This window comes from Sphaerodactylus townsendi, linkage group LG05 (assembly GCF_021028975.2).
Source record: "Sphaerodactylus townsendi isolate TG3544 linkage group LG05, MPM_Stown_v2.3, whole genome shotgun sequence".
NCBI classification, from domain to species: Eukaryota; Metazoa; Chordata; class Lepidosauria; order Squamata; family Sphaerodactylidae; genus Sphaerodactylus; species Sphaerodactylus townsendi.
The window spans coordinates 110,513,626-110,529,016 of NC_059429.1; the positions used below are offsets into that span (position 1 = coordinate 110,513,626).

Consider the following 15,391-nt stretch of genomic DNA (forward strand, 5'->3'; position numbering starts at 1 on the left):
TTAACCCCACTGATTTTCATGAAAAGAACTAAAGCATGATCCTTTCCCTGGGAGTAAGCTCGGGTGCTGGCAATGGGGGTTGCTTCTGAGTAAACCCTCCTAGGATCATAATTCACCTATTGGAAGAGTTGCACGGTTGCTTCAAAGCAAAGCCACTGAGTACCACCAAGCTTACTCCTAACGTCTGCCTTGGAGCCAACCGCTTTTTTCTAAACTAAAACTTCAATATTCAGGTTAAATTGCCATGTTGGCATTTTGTGATAAACAAGTTGCAATTTGGGTTGCAATTTGGACACTCGGTCTCGAAAAGGTTCGCCATCACTGGCTTATAATATGGAACCCCAGCTTCAAAGCGCTACTCAGCCAGGATGTTTGTCAGGTGTTCCTGGGCCAGTTACTCCTGAGCTAGCCTATTTCACAGGGTGGTTATTATGAGAATAAAACTGGTACCACACATCCTGCAGCCATCAGACGGAACTCACCTGTGGAATGGAAGGCAGGAAGTAGCCTGCTGGAGGCTGGAAGGAGCAGAAGAGTGGCCCAGGCATGGCCCTCATGGTGGCCAGCCTCTGCATGTATTGGTTGGTGAGAATAGCTTTCCTTTCCTCTTTCCTTTGAGCAAGGGCAACATACAAAGGCTTGGTGCAGACGATCCGGCCGTTCATTTCAGTCACCGCCTTTGTAGCCTCTTCTGGGGAGGAAAAACATACAAACCCAAAACCCTTGCTGTGTCCACCCTCGGTCATCACCTAAAATTGAAAACCAGAACAAAGTCCACTTAGTGCATGATATTCCCATCTGCCGGGCACACGCAGGGAGACACAGACAGCAAGGGAATGGGGGTCACCCAGGGACGTAGGTATAGATTTTTTTATGAGGTGGGGTTTGGGGTGTGGCCACGCCCCCCAACCCTGGGAGGTGGGGCCATACCTCCCCAAGACCCCTCCCCCGCCTCAGTGCTTATAAAAGCAGCTCTGATGCCAGGGACGGCAGACTCCCCTGCCCCGCTCCCCCCCACCAGCTGGGCTCCCAGCCAGCAGCCGGCAGTTCCTTCTGCCCTCCACTCTGGGCAGAGGCATAGCTAGGGAAAATGGATCCCGATGCAAAATCTGAGTTTTGCACCCACACCCCCCATGGGCGGGCGTTGTGATGCTGGAATCCACCCCCAAATAGCATCACTTTCAATGGTGTTTAAACTAGGGAGCCCAGATTCTTCTTTTAAATCCACCTTAAAGGGAGAATCTGGGATCCCCAGTTAAAACAACATTGAAAGTAATGCTGTTTTGTGGTGGATTATCCCCCACCCTGAAACAGCATCACTTTCAATGTTTAAACTGGGGACCTCAGATTCTCCCTTTAAATCCGTGCCAAAGGGGGTGGATTTAAAAGGAGAATCTGGGGAAATTTGGGGGGTGCCTGCTGTCAGGGGTGCAATTGTTAAGCTAGCAGCACCAAACTTTCAGGGTATATTTAGGAGATTCTCCTGATGATACCACACAGGTTTGGTGAAGTTTGGTTCAGGGGGTCCAAAGTTATGGCCCCCATCTTCTATTAGCTCCCATTAGAAACAATGGGGGATGGGGCACCCCCTTTGGGAGTCCATAACTTTGAACCCCCTGAGCCAAACCTCACCAAATCTGGATAGTATCATCAAGAGAGTCTCCCAAAAAAATCCCTGAAATTTTGGTGCTGCTAGCCTAAAAACAGCGCCCCCTGCAGGCAAAAAACCAAAAAAAAACCCATTAAAAATGTAAAAACCCCACAAATGGGGGGCAGAGCTTCGGACATGTAATGGGGGGGGGGTTGAACCTGAGGAAACCCCCCCCTATTATCTACGTCTTTGGGGGCACCAGTTAGCAGTTTTCTCAATATGCACACTGACTTACACAGTTCTAGGCTAAGAAAGTGCCCTGTACCTAGCCTACCAGCTTTGGCTTGAGAAACACTCTGGAAATTTTGTGGATGGAGCCTGGGGAGAGAAGGGGAGGGACCTCAGCAGCTATAATGCCACAGAGCCACCCTCCACAGCAGCCCTTTTCTCCACCGGAACTGACCTTGATTGTCTGGAGATCAATTGTAATAATGGGAGATATTAAGGTGCCACCACTAGGTTGGCAGTCCTAATTGTACAGTTTATGTCATTGTTTTCAATCCAAAATGAAGCAAGAATAAAAGCAGGCTGTAGCTGCTCATTTGAAGTGCACATTGTCATCAAAAGGGGGCTATCACACCATAAGACCACACAATCCAGAGTCTGAAATTGCTGGTTTGCACCACTGAATGAAGGCAGTAGCATTACCCCATAGTTGTCCCTCAGCAGCTCAGAACTTGAAAGTGCATTGATCAGAGGCATATTGGGGGGAAATGGCACCCAGAGACAACTCTTTCTCCAGGTGCTCCCGAGCCCCCCTGCTCGGGGGTGCCGCCACATACCCTGGCCTCCATGCAGGCTAGTTTTCAAAAATCAGCCTGCACTGAGGCTGGGAGAATGGCTTGGGGGTGTGGCCACACTCCCAAGCCCCACCCCTGGCCTCCGTGCAGGCTGGCTTTTGCCCAAAAAACATCCCCGGCACCCTCCCATGTGACCAAAAGGCATGCGCCTGGGGACATGGGTGACCCTATGTCCCTACAGGCCATATGCCTCTGGCATTGATCTAGTATTACCAGAAAGGTAGACAAGACATACACGAGTACGTGCTTTCAGTAAGCAATGGCCACAGTCTGGCAAATTATGCAGTTCGCCATTTCCTGATTTGTTACTTGTCGAATTTGCCAGCAGCCTCACATCTACCCCACTAAACAATCAAGGCCGTCTCCACCTTGTTTCTCTAAGTTTTCAGCAAAAGAAAAAAGAAAAAGAAAAATTGAAGTCCCGCAGCCGACTCTCCTGAACTGAAAGTTGAGTTGCCAACTTTGGGTTGAGATATTCCTGATGATTTCGATGAAGAGAAGAAGCTCACAGGGATGTGAGGCCATCCCAAACAGCCATGTTCTCTGGAAACCCTACCTGTAAGTCTTGAATTCAGGCCTTTGAAGAAGGCTACACACCATGTCCCATATGGGTGTCAGCAATGGCACCTAATGATTGAGATGCATTCCTGATTCCAGAGCAAGGCCATATAAATGCAGACTGTGATTGTATCTGGGTGATTGAGGTGCTGTCCTGTCAATGTAACTGCTTTGAGATATATGTACTCTGCCTGTTAGATGTAACCACTCTGTTAATGGAACATTCCTGTTTTGTTCTTCCTTTCAGTCTTTCTCACGCCTGATAGACAAACAAGGCTTATTCCTGACACCTTTTACTCCCATGAGAAGCAGAGTATTTCCATTGCGATGTGAGGGCAGATGGCCAGGTGGTATTATCTCTTTCTGTCACCAACCTTGGGGCCTCCAGGCTCCGATGTAATTATTTCTCATATTCTTTGGGAAACAGGAGGGAGGATTAGTTCTCAATAAGGAGGAGTGCAAAAGCCAGGTCTGACAGAACTTGCTTCTTGCAAGCTGGGTGCTACATTACCTTTTCAATAAACATTGCTGACCATCGTCTAGAGTCCGTTTGCTGTTTTCAAGGATTGAGACCTAACAATCCATGATTCTGTATAGACCACACATTACGTATCCAGAAAGATCTCATGGGGCATGGCTGGGATTGACCTCTACCGAAGGCACTGCCAGTCAGACAGTGTACAATAAGCTAGATTGGCCATGCTGGTAGGGGCTGATGGGAATTGTAGTTCCTGAACATCTGGAGAGCCGCAGGTTCCCTACCCCTGAGTTAGATGGACCAGTGATCTGACAGTACAAGGTAACTTCATAGGTTCAATTGCAGGCTGAATTGAGTGAGAAGGGAAGAGAGAATGGCAAGTTCTGAAGCACCTGAAGACTCAATTGGTACAAATAGGAAAGACGATAAATCTTTTTCCAGAATGCACCATTTCAGACCAGGTAGGGCCTCATGGGACTCTGTACTAGAATTTAAAAAAATCCCTGCACATAAAAAGCTAGGATTAATTTATTATATTTCATTTATATCTTGCCTTTCTCCCCTAATGGAGACCCAGAGTAGCTTACAATATTCTTGTCTGCAGCCTAAAAGCAAATATAAAATACCTTTCCACCCCACACAATCTGAAATAGTACAGAGAACTTTTAGGCCTTATTTCCCATATTAGATGGCACAAAGGCTGCCTGCTGTAGGTATATCTCACCTTTGCACTAGTGATGGTTCCATAGGGGGAGAATTCCTTCCTAAGTCGCTCATCATCAATTCCATCGTCCAGATTCTTTACATACAAGTTCACTCCCTGACAGCAAAATGGTAAAAGCCGGTTACTTAAGTGTCCATATTAATGAAATCCACATGAAATCCTAGTGAGGGAAGGGAGCCAAACGAAGGGAGCCAAACGTCCCCAAGGTCAAACACCCTTCCCTGTGTAACACATTTTGGATTTGTCAAATCATTCAGACTCCTTGCTGCAAGAGATTAGAGTAGGGGTACGTATTCCAAGTGTGGCACACCTAACATTTTTGCTTGGTACTCGTGGTCAGTCCTCTGCTCAAATAGTCAAGGTACTGCTGGGACCAGCAGGACAGGAGAGGGCTGCAGGCATGGATAATGGCCATCACAATCTCCCAGAAATGCTATACCCACTGGGCAAATTCTGTTACCTGATATCGACTCACTCTCTCCTGTTTGATTTGCTCAAATTTGCGCTTCAGTTCACTCTGACGCTCCACCCTCTTCTGGGCTCTGCCCACATACAGCATCCGTCCATTGATCTCTTTTCCATTCATGTCTTCAACAGCCTGTCAAGAGACAAGGCATCAAGAAGGAGCTCACCTGCCGGAAGAAGCCGCAGCTTCAGCTCTGTCCCCTCAGGCAGAGGCACATGGGGGGTGGGGGAATGGTGCCTGGAGACAACCCCTTCTCTGGGTGCCCACCGTGCCCTGCCCCCCACACTCAGGAGCGTGGCGCAGAGGCACACCATGGGTAAATGGCACCCGGAGACAAATTGTCTCCAGGATGCCCCCCCAGGCTCTGCCCCACCACCACCCCGGCTCTGCCCCCTGATGCCCCCAGGCTCCACCCCCCACTGACCTTGACCCCGCCCATGTCACCATGGACATGGGCAAGGTCTAGGGTGCCCACCTCCCCTCCCCCTGCTGGCTGGGCTCCCAGCCGGCAGTCTTTTCTGACCTCCCCTCCGGGCAGGCCAGAGGAGACTGCAGTCCCGGCCTCGGAGACCTGCTTTTATAAGCACTGAGGCCGGGGGTGGGGCTTCCTGCTGCCTCCACAAGCCCCACCCCCGGCTGGGAGCCCAGCCGGGGGAGGAAGGGAGGGGAGAGTCCGGGGGGCGTTGAGGGTGCTTGGAGGCAGCAGGAAGTCCTGCTACCTCGTCGTTTTTGCGTGCCTCAACTGACATGGATAGGTTGAGGAACGCGAAAATGACGAGGCAGCAGGACTTCCTGGTCACGTGGGGGGCCACATGACCAGAAGAGTGGCGCCCAGGGACAAGGGGTACCCCTTGTCCCTAGGTAGATGCGCCACTGCTCAGGGGGTGGGGCCGTCTGCCGTCAAGCCCCTCCCCACCCCCGGCCTTCAGTGGTGACAGCTTTGCTGCCATGTAAAACTCCTATGCTTCAGGGGATCAGAGTTCTTTTTGCTCACCTTCCCACTGCAATAATACTATTAAAATATATTAATACTATTCCCACTGCAATAATACTAATAAAACAGGACTCAATAGGGACTTTACTTGATAATAAAGCTTTCACCTGTCACCACAGGTTTGCTGTGGTTTGCTTTTACTTCACTTCTCTTTCCAAGTTCGACCCAAAGCAGCTTACATTATCATTCTTATCACCTCCACTTTATCCTTACAACCACCCTCCTGGAAAATACACTAGGCCAGTGGTGGCAAACCTTTAGCACTTCAGATGTTATGGACTACAATTCCCATCAGCCCCTGCCAGCATGACCAATTGGCCATGCTGGCAGGGGCTGATGGGAATTGTAGTCCATAACATCTGGAGTGCCAAAGGTTCGCCCCCACAGCACTAGGCTGAGAGAAAGATTGGCCCAAGGTCACCCATTGAGCATCCACAGCCAACTGGGAATCGAACCTGGATCTCCCAGATCCTAGTCCAACACACTCACCACTACACCATGCCACTGAATCTCTCCTACACTTCAAGAATAGGCAAGGATTTTTTCCTGACTCTGTGGGCTGAATTTCTGCTCCTCCACTGCTGCAGGAATTTAAATCTAGGCATGGACAGATGCATGAGCCTTTCGCTCAGGCCAAAGGGCTCTAGGCCCATGGCTCACAACCCCATAGCCCAGTGAATTTCAGACCACCCAAAGACCAGGAAAGCATATTGTAAATTTTTTGTTGTCATTTGTCTAAATCAGGGGTCTGCAACCTGTGGCTCTCCAGATGTTCATGGACTACAATTCCCATCAGCCCAATTGGCTATGCTGGCAGGGGCTGATGGGAATTGTAGTCCATGGACATTTGGAGAGCCACAGGTGCAGATCTCTGGTCTAAATTATGCTTTTTGGGGTTTTCTTTAAAGATTCTTTGGCTGATTGCCCACAGCCAGCTCTTGTGCCACTCTAGCACAAAAAGTAGCACTAGAAGTACTCTCACTTTCTGCAGGGAAAGCAAGAAGCTCCAGCAGGCCAAAAGGAAGTACATCAGGTCAAGACACCTTGCCCCAATGTGCTTCCTCCCTTGGCACGAAGCAGGGAGCAAGGATTTCAGGACAAGAAATCTTGCCCTGACACACTTCAGCTTCCAGCATGCGCCCGCAGCCTCCTGGAGCCCCATCTATAATCAGCCTTTGAGTCATCAGCAAAGAAAAAGTAGTAGTAGTTATTTACAGTAGGTATTTTTAGGCCCCTTCCGCACATGCAGAATAATGCACTTTCAATCCACTTTCGTAATTGTTTGCAAGCTGATTTTGCTATTCCGACAGTCAAATCCAGCTGCAAAGTGCATTGGAAGTGGATTGAAAGAGCATTATTCTGCCTGTGCGGAAGGGGCCTAAAAATACCTACTGTAAATAAATGTCATCAACAGCATTTTTGCCTATGAAAAGGCACTGGTGCCAAAACTTATTAACCTCTCATTCATACTAACTACCTAAACCGAGTTTCTTTTTTTTTTCCTGATAAAAGGCCAAGGAGAGAAAATCACAAAAGGACCATTTTTTTAAAAAAAAAGTAAAAACCATCCTGCCTTCTGGGCGTCTTCATGTTTTTCAAAGTTGACAAATCCAAAACCTTTTGAGCGGCCTATGTTGTCCATCATGACTTTGACACTCAGGGTCCTTCCTGGAAATAAAACAAGCCTCAAGTCAGTATGACAACCAGCAAAGGAGTACTGAGCCCACAAAGAAAGTTTCTACAAGTTTCACAGAGATCATTTTGTAGCCATGAAAACAATGTTGCCTTCAAGCCCTGCTGGCTTCCATGAGGTACCTGGCTAGCCAAAAGGATTCAATGATCTTAGAGTGCCAGCTCTAGGTTGGAAAACCTCTGGAGATTTTGGGGGAGGGGGGCTTTGGGATATAATGCCATAAAGTCAGCCTTCCAAGGCAGACTTTTTCTCCAAGGGAATTGATCTCTGGGCGTTTTCGCACACACTGTATGTTGCAGATCTGGCATGTGAGGTCGTCGCCGTATCACACATCTGTTTGCACACACTTAAGCCGAAATGTGTCCCGACCCCCTTTTTGTGCCACATTCCAGCCGTTGTTCCGCATTTTTCCTGTCGCTCGATACTTGTGCAACTTTCTTGGAAAACGCAGTTTCCCCCCAGAATTTGGTGCCTAGTTGCGAAACAAAAGTGGAGCGAAAGTGGATCAGGCGGCAGCGAGGGTTTACGCCCACCGTGTGACGAGATTTGATCTATCCAATGGGAGTGCGACGGGGCGTTCTTGCTGCGCGCGCACATTCCTTTGTTCCTTTTGCATCTCACTCGACTTCCCCCCCTCGTCCCGTTCGGTCGTGTAAGCCTTGCAGCTCGACCCAACAAGAGAGAGAAAGAGACACACGCAGTGAGGAGGGTTGGGGGACAGGGGTGGGGAGAGCCTTTAGTTCTTCCAGCCTTGTAAGATGTTCACCACCTGGCTCAACATGCAGCCTCCAGGAACCGCACACAAGCACAACCTTGACAATCAATCCAATGAGGGGTGTGCGGAAGAGCGGGCAGAAGGCGAAAGCGCCTGGTCGGAATAAAAGTAAGCGAGCGGACTCGTCCTGCAAGCGGCCAGGAAGGAAGTGACAGGAGGCGAAGGGGAAAAGAACAGCTCACAGGCTTTGTAACATCGCGGATCGGAGGCAGGGAGGGGAAGAGAGGCAGGGAGAGGAGGCTTCAAAACTCCACGCCCGGCGAAGCTGCTCTTCCTTCTTGTCCTCCCTCCTCCTCCTCCTCCTCTCCTTCTTCTTTTCTCTTTCTCTCTCTCTCCCTCCCACAATCCCAAACGAATGACTCTCTCCTGCCGAGCTGGAGAAATGATCAGTTTCACTCTGCAAAAAGGGGGCGGAATCACATCCCGAAAGCGTTTTAATAAAACAAACAGAGAGCCCAGCTCGGAGCAGCAGAGCAGGGAAGAGGCGGCGGCGGCGGCGCTCCTCTTCCCCTTGCCCCTCTGCAGGCTAAACGAGATCACCCAACATCAGGCACCTCAATCAAGCACTTTTTAAATGATAATTGCATCTTGGCTGAATCAATCTTGCCATGCCTGACATTTTGCTAACTTTGGTTTTTTACCGGGGGGGGAGGGGTAGGAGAGTTGGAGGGATGACATATGCCACGGAGCAACCTTTATTCTACCCAAGCCAAAAGATCGTGGCGTTAAAATAAGAATGTGAATCTCGTGCCCCTCCCCTTCTCCCCCCCGCAGAGAAGGTAAGGGATGCGGGGGGGGGGGAACGCTCAGGATCTCTGATGGTTGACCCGTCCGGGGTGAAGTCTCGGGCCAGAAACACAACCAGAAGAAGCAGCTCTGTCTCCTCTGTGTCAGGAGGCATGGCGACCTGATGGCTTTCCATCTGATATTATGCCCACAAAGCAGTTCTGTAGCCAAAGCGGGGCACAACTGGTGAGGGAAACCTCCTAACCAGGTAGCAATACCTCGGTTCCTTGGTAACGCGAGAACTCGAGGCTACGATATAAAATGGAGACGAGATCACGTCTCAATCAACGCGAGATGTATCGAGCTAACGGCGGCCAATCAGGGTTTTCACCCGCCCACGTCACGTTCTCACGTGACAACGAGGCAACGCCCCCACGGGTGACGCAAGGAACGTTTAGCCCACCCCCGGACCGCCCCAGGACTGCGCGCCAGCCTATCAGATTCGTCGTTTGCACCGCATTCCTGAGGGATGCAAAAACACGGGAGTTGCGAAGCAAGCGGAAGATGCGTGACTACAGGGCCATGTGCGAATGCCATCGAGCGACGAAACTACATTAAAAAGGCAAGGAATCAATGCGGTTCGCTTTTATTCTGGAACAAAAAGTGTTTGCGAAAACGCCCTCTGTCATCTGGAGATTGATTGTAATTCTGGGAGATCTCCTTGATCTGAATTGCAAATGCCTTAGCAGACCAGGTGCTCAGGAGCAGCAGCAGCAGAAGGCCATTGCTTTCACATCCTGCATGTGAGCTCCCAAAGGCATCTGGTGGGCCACTGCGAGTAGCAGAGTACTGGACTAGATGGACTCTGGTCTGATCCAGCAGGCTCTTTCTTATGTTCTCATGAGATCTCCAGACACCACTTAGGGGCTGGCAACCCTAATTTGATGCTGAATAGCTATTCTCAAGTCCAAGGGAATTCCCTTTAGATGTTCTTGCTGGCACTGTGTTATACTTAAGCACTCTGCCCACAACTTTAAAAGATGTACTTACCAAATTTTGAAAACATTTCCTGCAGCCTGCCATCATCCATGTCGTCTCCAAAATTCTTGATGTAGACATTGGTGAATTCCATTACTCGGGCTCCGAGTTCTGCCTCACGTTCCCGTCGAGATTTAAAATGACCAACAAACCTTCGAAGAGCAAGCAAGTCCTGTTTTCAATTCCTTTGTCACTGTGATGAGCTCCAAGCAGGCTCAAGCAGAATCATGAGGCCGACTCAACACAAACAAGATGCCTGTGCTGCTTGTAGCTAAACAGCGAAGAGGTTTTCAAGTATTTCAAGTGATGTTGTGCAGGAATCACAAGCGGCAAATTGCCTCTCGACAAGGCACAAGGGCACTATGGGAAGCCAGGTGTTTGTTGAGCTTCTGAGAGATATAAAGGTACTTCTACAGATTTTCAAGCTCAGGGATCCAGATGCCTAATAAAGCATCAACCAGGCAAAATGGATTCTAGCTGACCAAACTTATCCCCTTTAAGGCAGCAGAGTACCAAGACTTTTGAGATTAAAGGACTCTGATTCAACTGTAGCCCAGCTGCAGGTTTGGTAAGGGGGGAGTTCCAGGTGTGCTGAATTGCTGAACATCCCTGAAAGCTACACAAGGACTAGAGGAGTCCCCAGTACCGATTGGATCTGTCCCCATGATCAGAGTACCACAGAGCTTCCTTTCTCATGCATCAGTCAAAAGAGTGAATGAAAATAAGTCCTTAGAGTATTCTGCATTTTAGCTTAAGAATAAATTGTACTGTCGAAGGCTTTCACAGCAGGATTCAACTGGTTCTGGTGGGTTTTCCGGGCTGTGTGGCTGTGGTCTGGTGGATCTTGTTCCTAACGTTTCGCCTGACACAGCATGTAACAGACTTCCCTCTGTGATACACCTCTGAAGATGTCAGCCACTGATGCAGGCGAAACATTAGGAACAAGATCCGCCAGACCACAGCCACACAGCCCGGAAAACCCACCAGAACCAGTAAGAATAAATTGTTTATGTTCATCAGAATTTAACAAATTAAGAGACTGAGGTAAAACTGAATGTACTCCTAAGCACAAAGCCAAAGTATTATTTCCTTAGGTCCAGTACAACCTTATAAGCCATGCCCTTTCCCCATTTCCCAACTCAGAAGCCAATTTAAGAGTCAAGAAAGAAATTTTCCTCTCAAATGTATCTCACTAACTGGATTTCTTAGCAGGTCACCCAGGTCCCAACAATATATACCCATTCTCACTCACTCCCCTCGATGCCTAGGCCATGTGAATCTCAGCCATATTTAAATTGCTATAGTCATACTCTCTATGAATTCATACTGGCTCAGACCTGCTTTCGGGACATCAGAAGGGATTTTGAGGCTCTGGGAAGGAAGTTGAAGGGGACACAAAAGTTTTGCTGGGTAGGGGAGCTGCAATGAAGGGAGGCAGCGAGTAAAACTGCCTCTCTCTGAGCTGATCTGCCAGGGTGTTTCCATTAGTGCAAGAGGCAGACAGGGTCAAGTTCGTGGTCTTTCTCCTCCTTGCTGCAACCTCCTATGTTGCATGGATTTTTGTCTACACATGTCCTATGCACACAGGTGTCTTCATTTTATGGATCAGAAGGGGTCACTATGGGAGGCAAACATTCTGCATCCAAGAGCACCTTCCACTCACTCTTCATAGGTTTTGAGTACCCTACAGAAGCTAACTTTCTGCAGTCTCAGTCAGAGGCAGAGCAAGGGGAAACTATGTCCCCTAACCCTAATCTGCCCCGGAATGTCCCCATCATGCCCCCTCAACTGTCCAGCCACGCCTCTGCCACTGCTCCGCCCAGGGCGTTGGCCCCCACCCCCAACTCGTGGGCGCAACGCCACTGGTCTCAGCCCAGGTCACCACTTACACCTTGCGATCATTCAGTAGCATCCCATTCATTGTTTCAATTGCTCTGTTTGCCGCCTCATGGGTCTCAAAATGGACAAAGCCGTAACCACGGGACCCATTCTCATCACAAACTACCTGTTGACATAGAGGAGCAAGAAGGGGAAAGGGGAAAGAAAGAAAATGAATATGTTTTTACACACTGCTTTTTGTCTACCATGAGGAGTCTCAATGCACCTTACAATCGCATTCCATCCCTCTGCTCACAACAGGCACCTTGTGAGGTAGAAGAAGAGTTTGGATTTATACTCAGTTTTTCTCAACTGTAAGGAGTCTCAAAGTGGCTGACAAACTCTTTCCCTTCCTCTCCTCACAACAAATGTCTTGTGAAGTGGGTGGGGCTGAGAAAGTTCAAAGACAACTGTGACTAGCCCAATGTCATACAGCAGGCTTCATGGGGAGGAGGAGGAAAACAAGTCCAGTTCATCAGATAAGAGTCCACCCCTCCTGTAGAGGAGTGGAGAATCAAACCTGGTTTTCCAGATTAGAGTTTATCTTAACTACTACACCATGTTGGTGGGGTGAAGTCAGAGGGTTTTGAGGGAACTGTAACTAGCCCAAGGTTACCTAGCAGGCTTCATGTGGAAGAATGCAGAATCAAACCTAGTTCTCCAGATTAGAGTCTACTGCTCTGCACCATACTGACTCTTATTTCCAAGGCACTTGGACATAAAATGGTTCAGTGCCTGGTTCCTCTTATCCCTCACATTTTCATTGCTCACTTGTTAAATACTTACAGAGCCAAGGACATGTAACCTTAAAACTAGGACTGCACAGGATGGCCAAAATCCTGTTGAATTGAAAGAATGGCAGGAGCTCTCTCCAGTTCAGAAGAATGAACCCTAGAGTCAAAGCAGGAGTGAACTGGGAGGTGGAACTAGCCCCAGAAGCAAGCCACATTAAAAGCCCCTTATAGTGTTACAGGTCACTGAGCTCAGCAGCACAAACAATGGTCACCAGCTCACCTGTTGCTTCCTCATAGCAGGATGATAGCAGGAAAGCATGATTGGTCAGCTGATACCAGGTGGCTCCTGGCTACCAGAGATCCACTGGGAAATATCCCAGCAAGTTAAATGGCCAATCCACCCCTGAGCCAAAGTATTCTACTGCAGTGATGGGCTGAGTGCCTGGCTAGAGTGGAGGAGACCTTGCATGGCAGTCTGAAGAACTGCTTCACACTGCTGTTGCAGAAGCCTTCACAAGTCTCCTTTCACGCCTCCCCTTCTCAAGAAAAGATGCCGAGGAGAGCAATCATGCAATCCTAAGCACAGTTATACGCTTCTAAATCCAGCTTTGAAAGGTGTAACTCTGATTAGGATCAATCACTAATGTCTGTTGCTCAGCTGAAAGGTAATAATTGGGTATCTGTCTTAAGTAAATCCTATCAGTTGACTTTTCATATTGCCATTCACCAAGTGTTACAAAGCGATGCAAGAGTCAGGTCCCCACATTTTTAGGCTACCAAAAATACCATACTGGTAACATGTTAGAGCAACACAAACCTGTTACCCTTCTGCTGCCAGCACACATACCTTGCAAGAAAGAATATTCCCAAAGGCCGAGAATGTATCATACAGGGCTTTGTTATCAATGGAATCATCCAGATTCTTGATGAAGATGTTCCCAACTCCAGATTTCCTGAGTCCTGGGTCTCGCTGGGACCACATGATGCGAATTGGCCGGCCTTTTATCACTTCAAAGTTCATGGTGTCCAAGGCCCGCTCAGCTGGCAGGAAGTAAGCATATTAATTTGCACACAGGAAGAACACAAAACTGGAAGCAAAGACGAAACTAACATATGATCTAGCACCTATATTTTCAAAAATGTGCATGTGCATACCCAGCTTTCTACAGCTTTTACAATAACAGGAGAGATTTATTACAATCAAATCTGGGATCTGGAAGCTGTGGGTTCAGATAGCTCAAGCAATATATGAGTCCAGAGTCAATTGGGGTTTATACCCAATATAGAACCCAATATAGCCCTCAAAAAAAAAAGAGAGAGAGAAAATGCACACTTATAACCTAAGGTTTATTGAAGGAGTAGGTGGAATGTTAGAATCCACCAGATTTGAAGGGAATGGCAGAAGATATTTTATGGGACTAAAGGACTTCTTAGAGATGCTCCACAGACATGGGAGTGACAATGAACAGTTGTCATAATCCAACTGCAAACCATGCATAAATTTTATGCCAGTGCATTATATTAATAACACAGGGTATTCCTGGGTATATTACACTTTGAAACCTCATGTGTGCCACTTCCTGACTTCAAAAGCCAGCTTTTGGGCTGCTGAAGCCTTACTGTCAATTATCAGAAATGTCTAGTTGTACATTTTCAGTTATTTCAGGCAATTATACTGTCTGGTTGTTGTGGGCTTTCTGGGCTGTGTGGCCGTGGTCTGGTAGATCTTGTTCCTAACATTTTGCCTGCATCTGTGGCTGGCAACTTCACACACTGTGATACACCTCTGAAGATGCCAGCCACAGATGTAGGTGAAACATTAGGAACAAGATCTACCAGACCATGGTCACACAGCCCGGAAAGGCCGTAACAACCAGTTGAATCTGGCTGTGAAAGCCTTCGACAATTATACTGTCTGTTTGCAGATCTCTAGCTCTGAATTTTGACGTAGTTTGGCTCTTCAATTAAAAAGTTCCTGAATCATGAGATAGATCATCTATAAAGAAACTACTGATTGGTCATCCATTTATAAAATAGAAGTAAGGTTTGGTGGTGAAGACAAAGATACTGCATGGCATTTACAATGGCTAGCCTTAATCGCAACGTTTTGTTGAGCATGCAGGTTAAAGCTTACTTTCACATTGGTGTGGCATTAATAATTATCTCACAGATATCAGAAATCAGCCAGTAAACCAGCATGTGACCTTTTCCATTCCAAGTAATTGTAAGAGCTAGCAATTTGGAATTTAGAATAAACCTGCAGTGCCCTTAGGACGACACAATTACTATCAACGGCATGTTTATCTACTGAAATGTCCCCCCCCCCCAAGGAATCTACATCATCTCAGAAAATGCCCAAAACCAGAGGTGTAGCTCCACGGGAACGGGGGGTATGACGCACCAGGAGCGCACCCCTGTGGGAATGTGGCAGGGGCGTTCCGGGGTGGGGGACACACTGATGCACCAGGCGCTTTCCCCCCTTGCTACCCCTCTGCCCATGACTATGTAATCAGCATCATATTCGAGATGCAAGATCTAACTTACCATCCGCAGGCTGCTGAAAGTTTATGTACGCATAACCCAGAGATCGGCGTGTGGCAACATCTCGACAAACTCTGATGGACATGATTGGGCCCGCAGGTGAGAATTTCTCATACAACATGGCTTCAGTCACATCTGGATGTAAATCGCCCACATAGAGAGAGGCTAAGGGATATCCAGGGCCACTAGCATTCATGGTCAATCATGCAGCTTAACTTTGGAAATGAAGCAAAGCCTGGTTACTTCCATGAAATACAACTTTGAAATACACCCCCTCCCCCCTTGAAAAAAAAGTGTTGGAATCACACATGGCTTCCTTGCCCTGCAGTTGCCAA

At 48.1% G+C, this 15,391-nt stretch overlaps 1 protein-coding gene across 3 annotated transcripts in view; it reads right to left on the reverse strand.

Annotated features, from left to right (window-relative positions):
* Positions 1-15,391, reverse strand: part of PABPC1L (poly(A) binding protein cytoplasmic 1 like) — a 33,819-nt gene that overhangs the window by 15,508 nt on the left and 2,920 nt on the right. For 2 of the 3 annotated variants that reach the window (XM_048497020.1, XM_048497018.1), the window contains exons 1-8: positions 15,060-15,333; positions 13,363-13,556; positions 11,793-11,908; positions 9,916-10,055; positions 7,245-7,339; positions 4,672-4,809; positions 4,212-4,307; positions 483-749 (exon numbers count right to left, since the gene is read on the reverse strand). In XM_048497020.1, the coding sequence (XP_048352977.1) occupies positions 483-749; positions 4,212-4,307; positions 4,672-4,809; positions 7,245-7,339; positions 9,916-10,055; positions 11,793-11,908; positions 13,363-13,556; positions 15,060-15,252 (1,239 nt within the window). In that variant the 5' untranslated portion in view covers positions 15,253-15,333. Of the gene's footprint in view, positions 1-482; positions 750-4,211; positions 4,308-4,671; positions 4,810-7,244; positions 7,340-9,915; positions 10,056-11,792; positions 11,909-13,362; positions 13,557-15,059; positions 15,334-15,391 lie in introns of those variants that run through there. The other variant, XM_048497019.1, reaches the window with a different exon arrangement.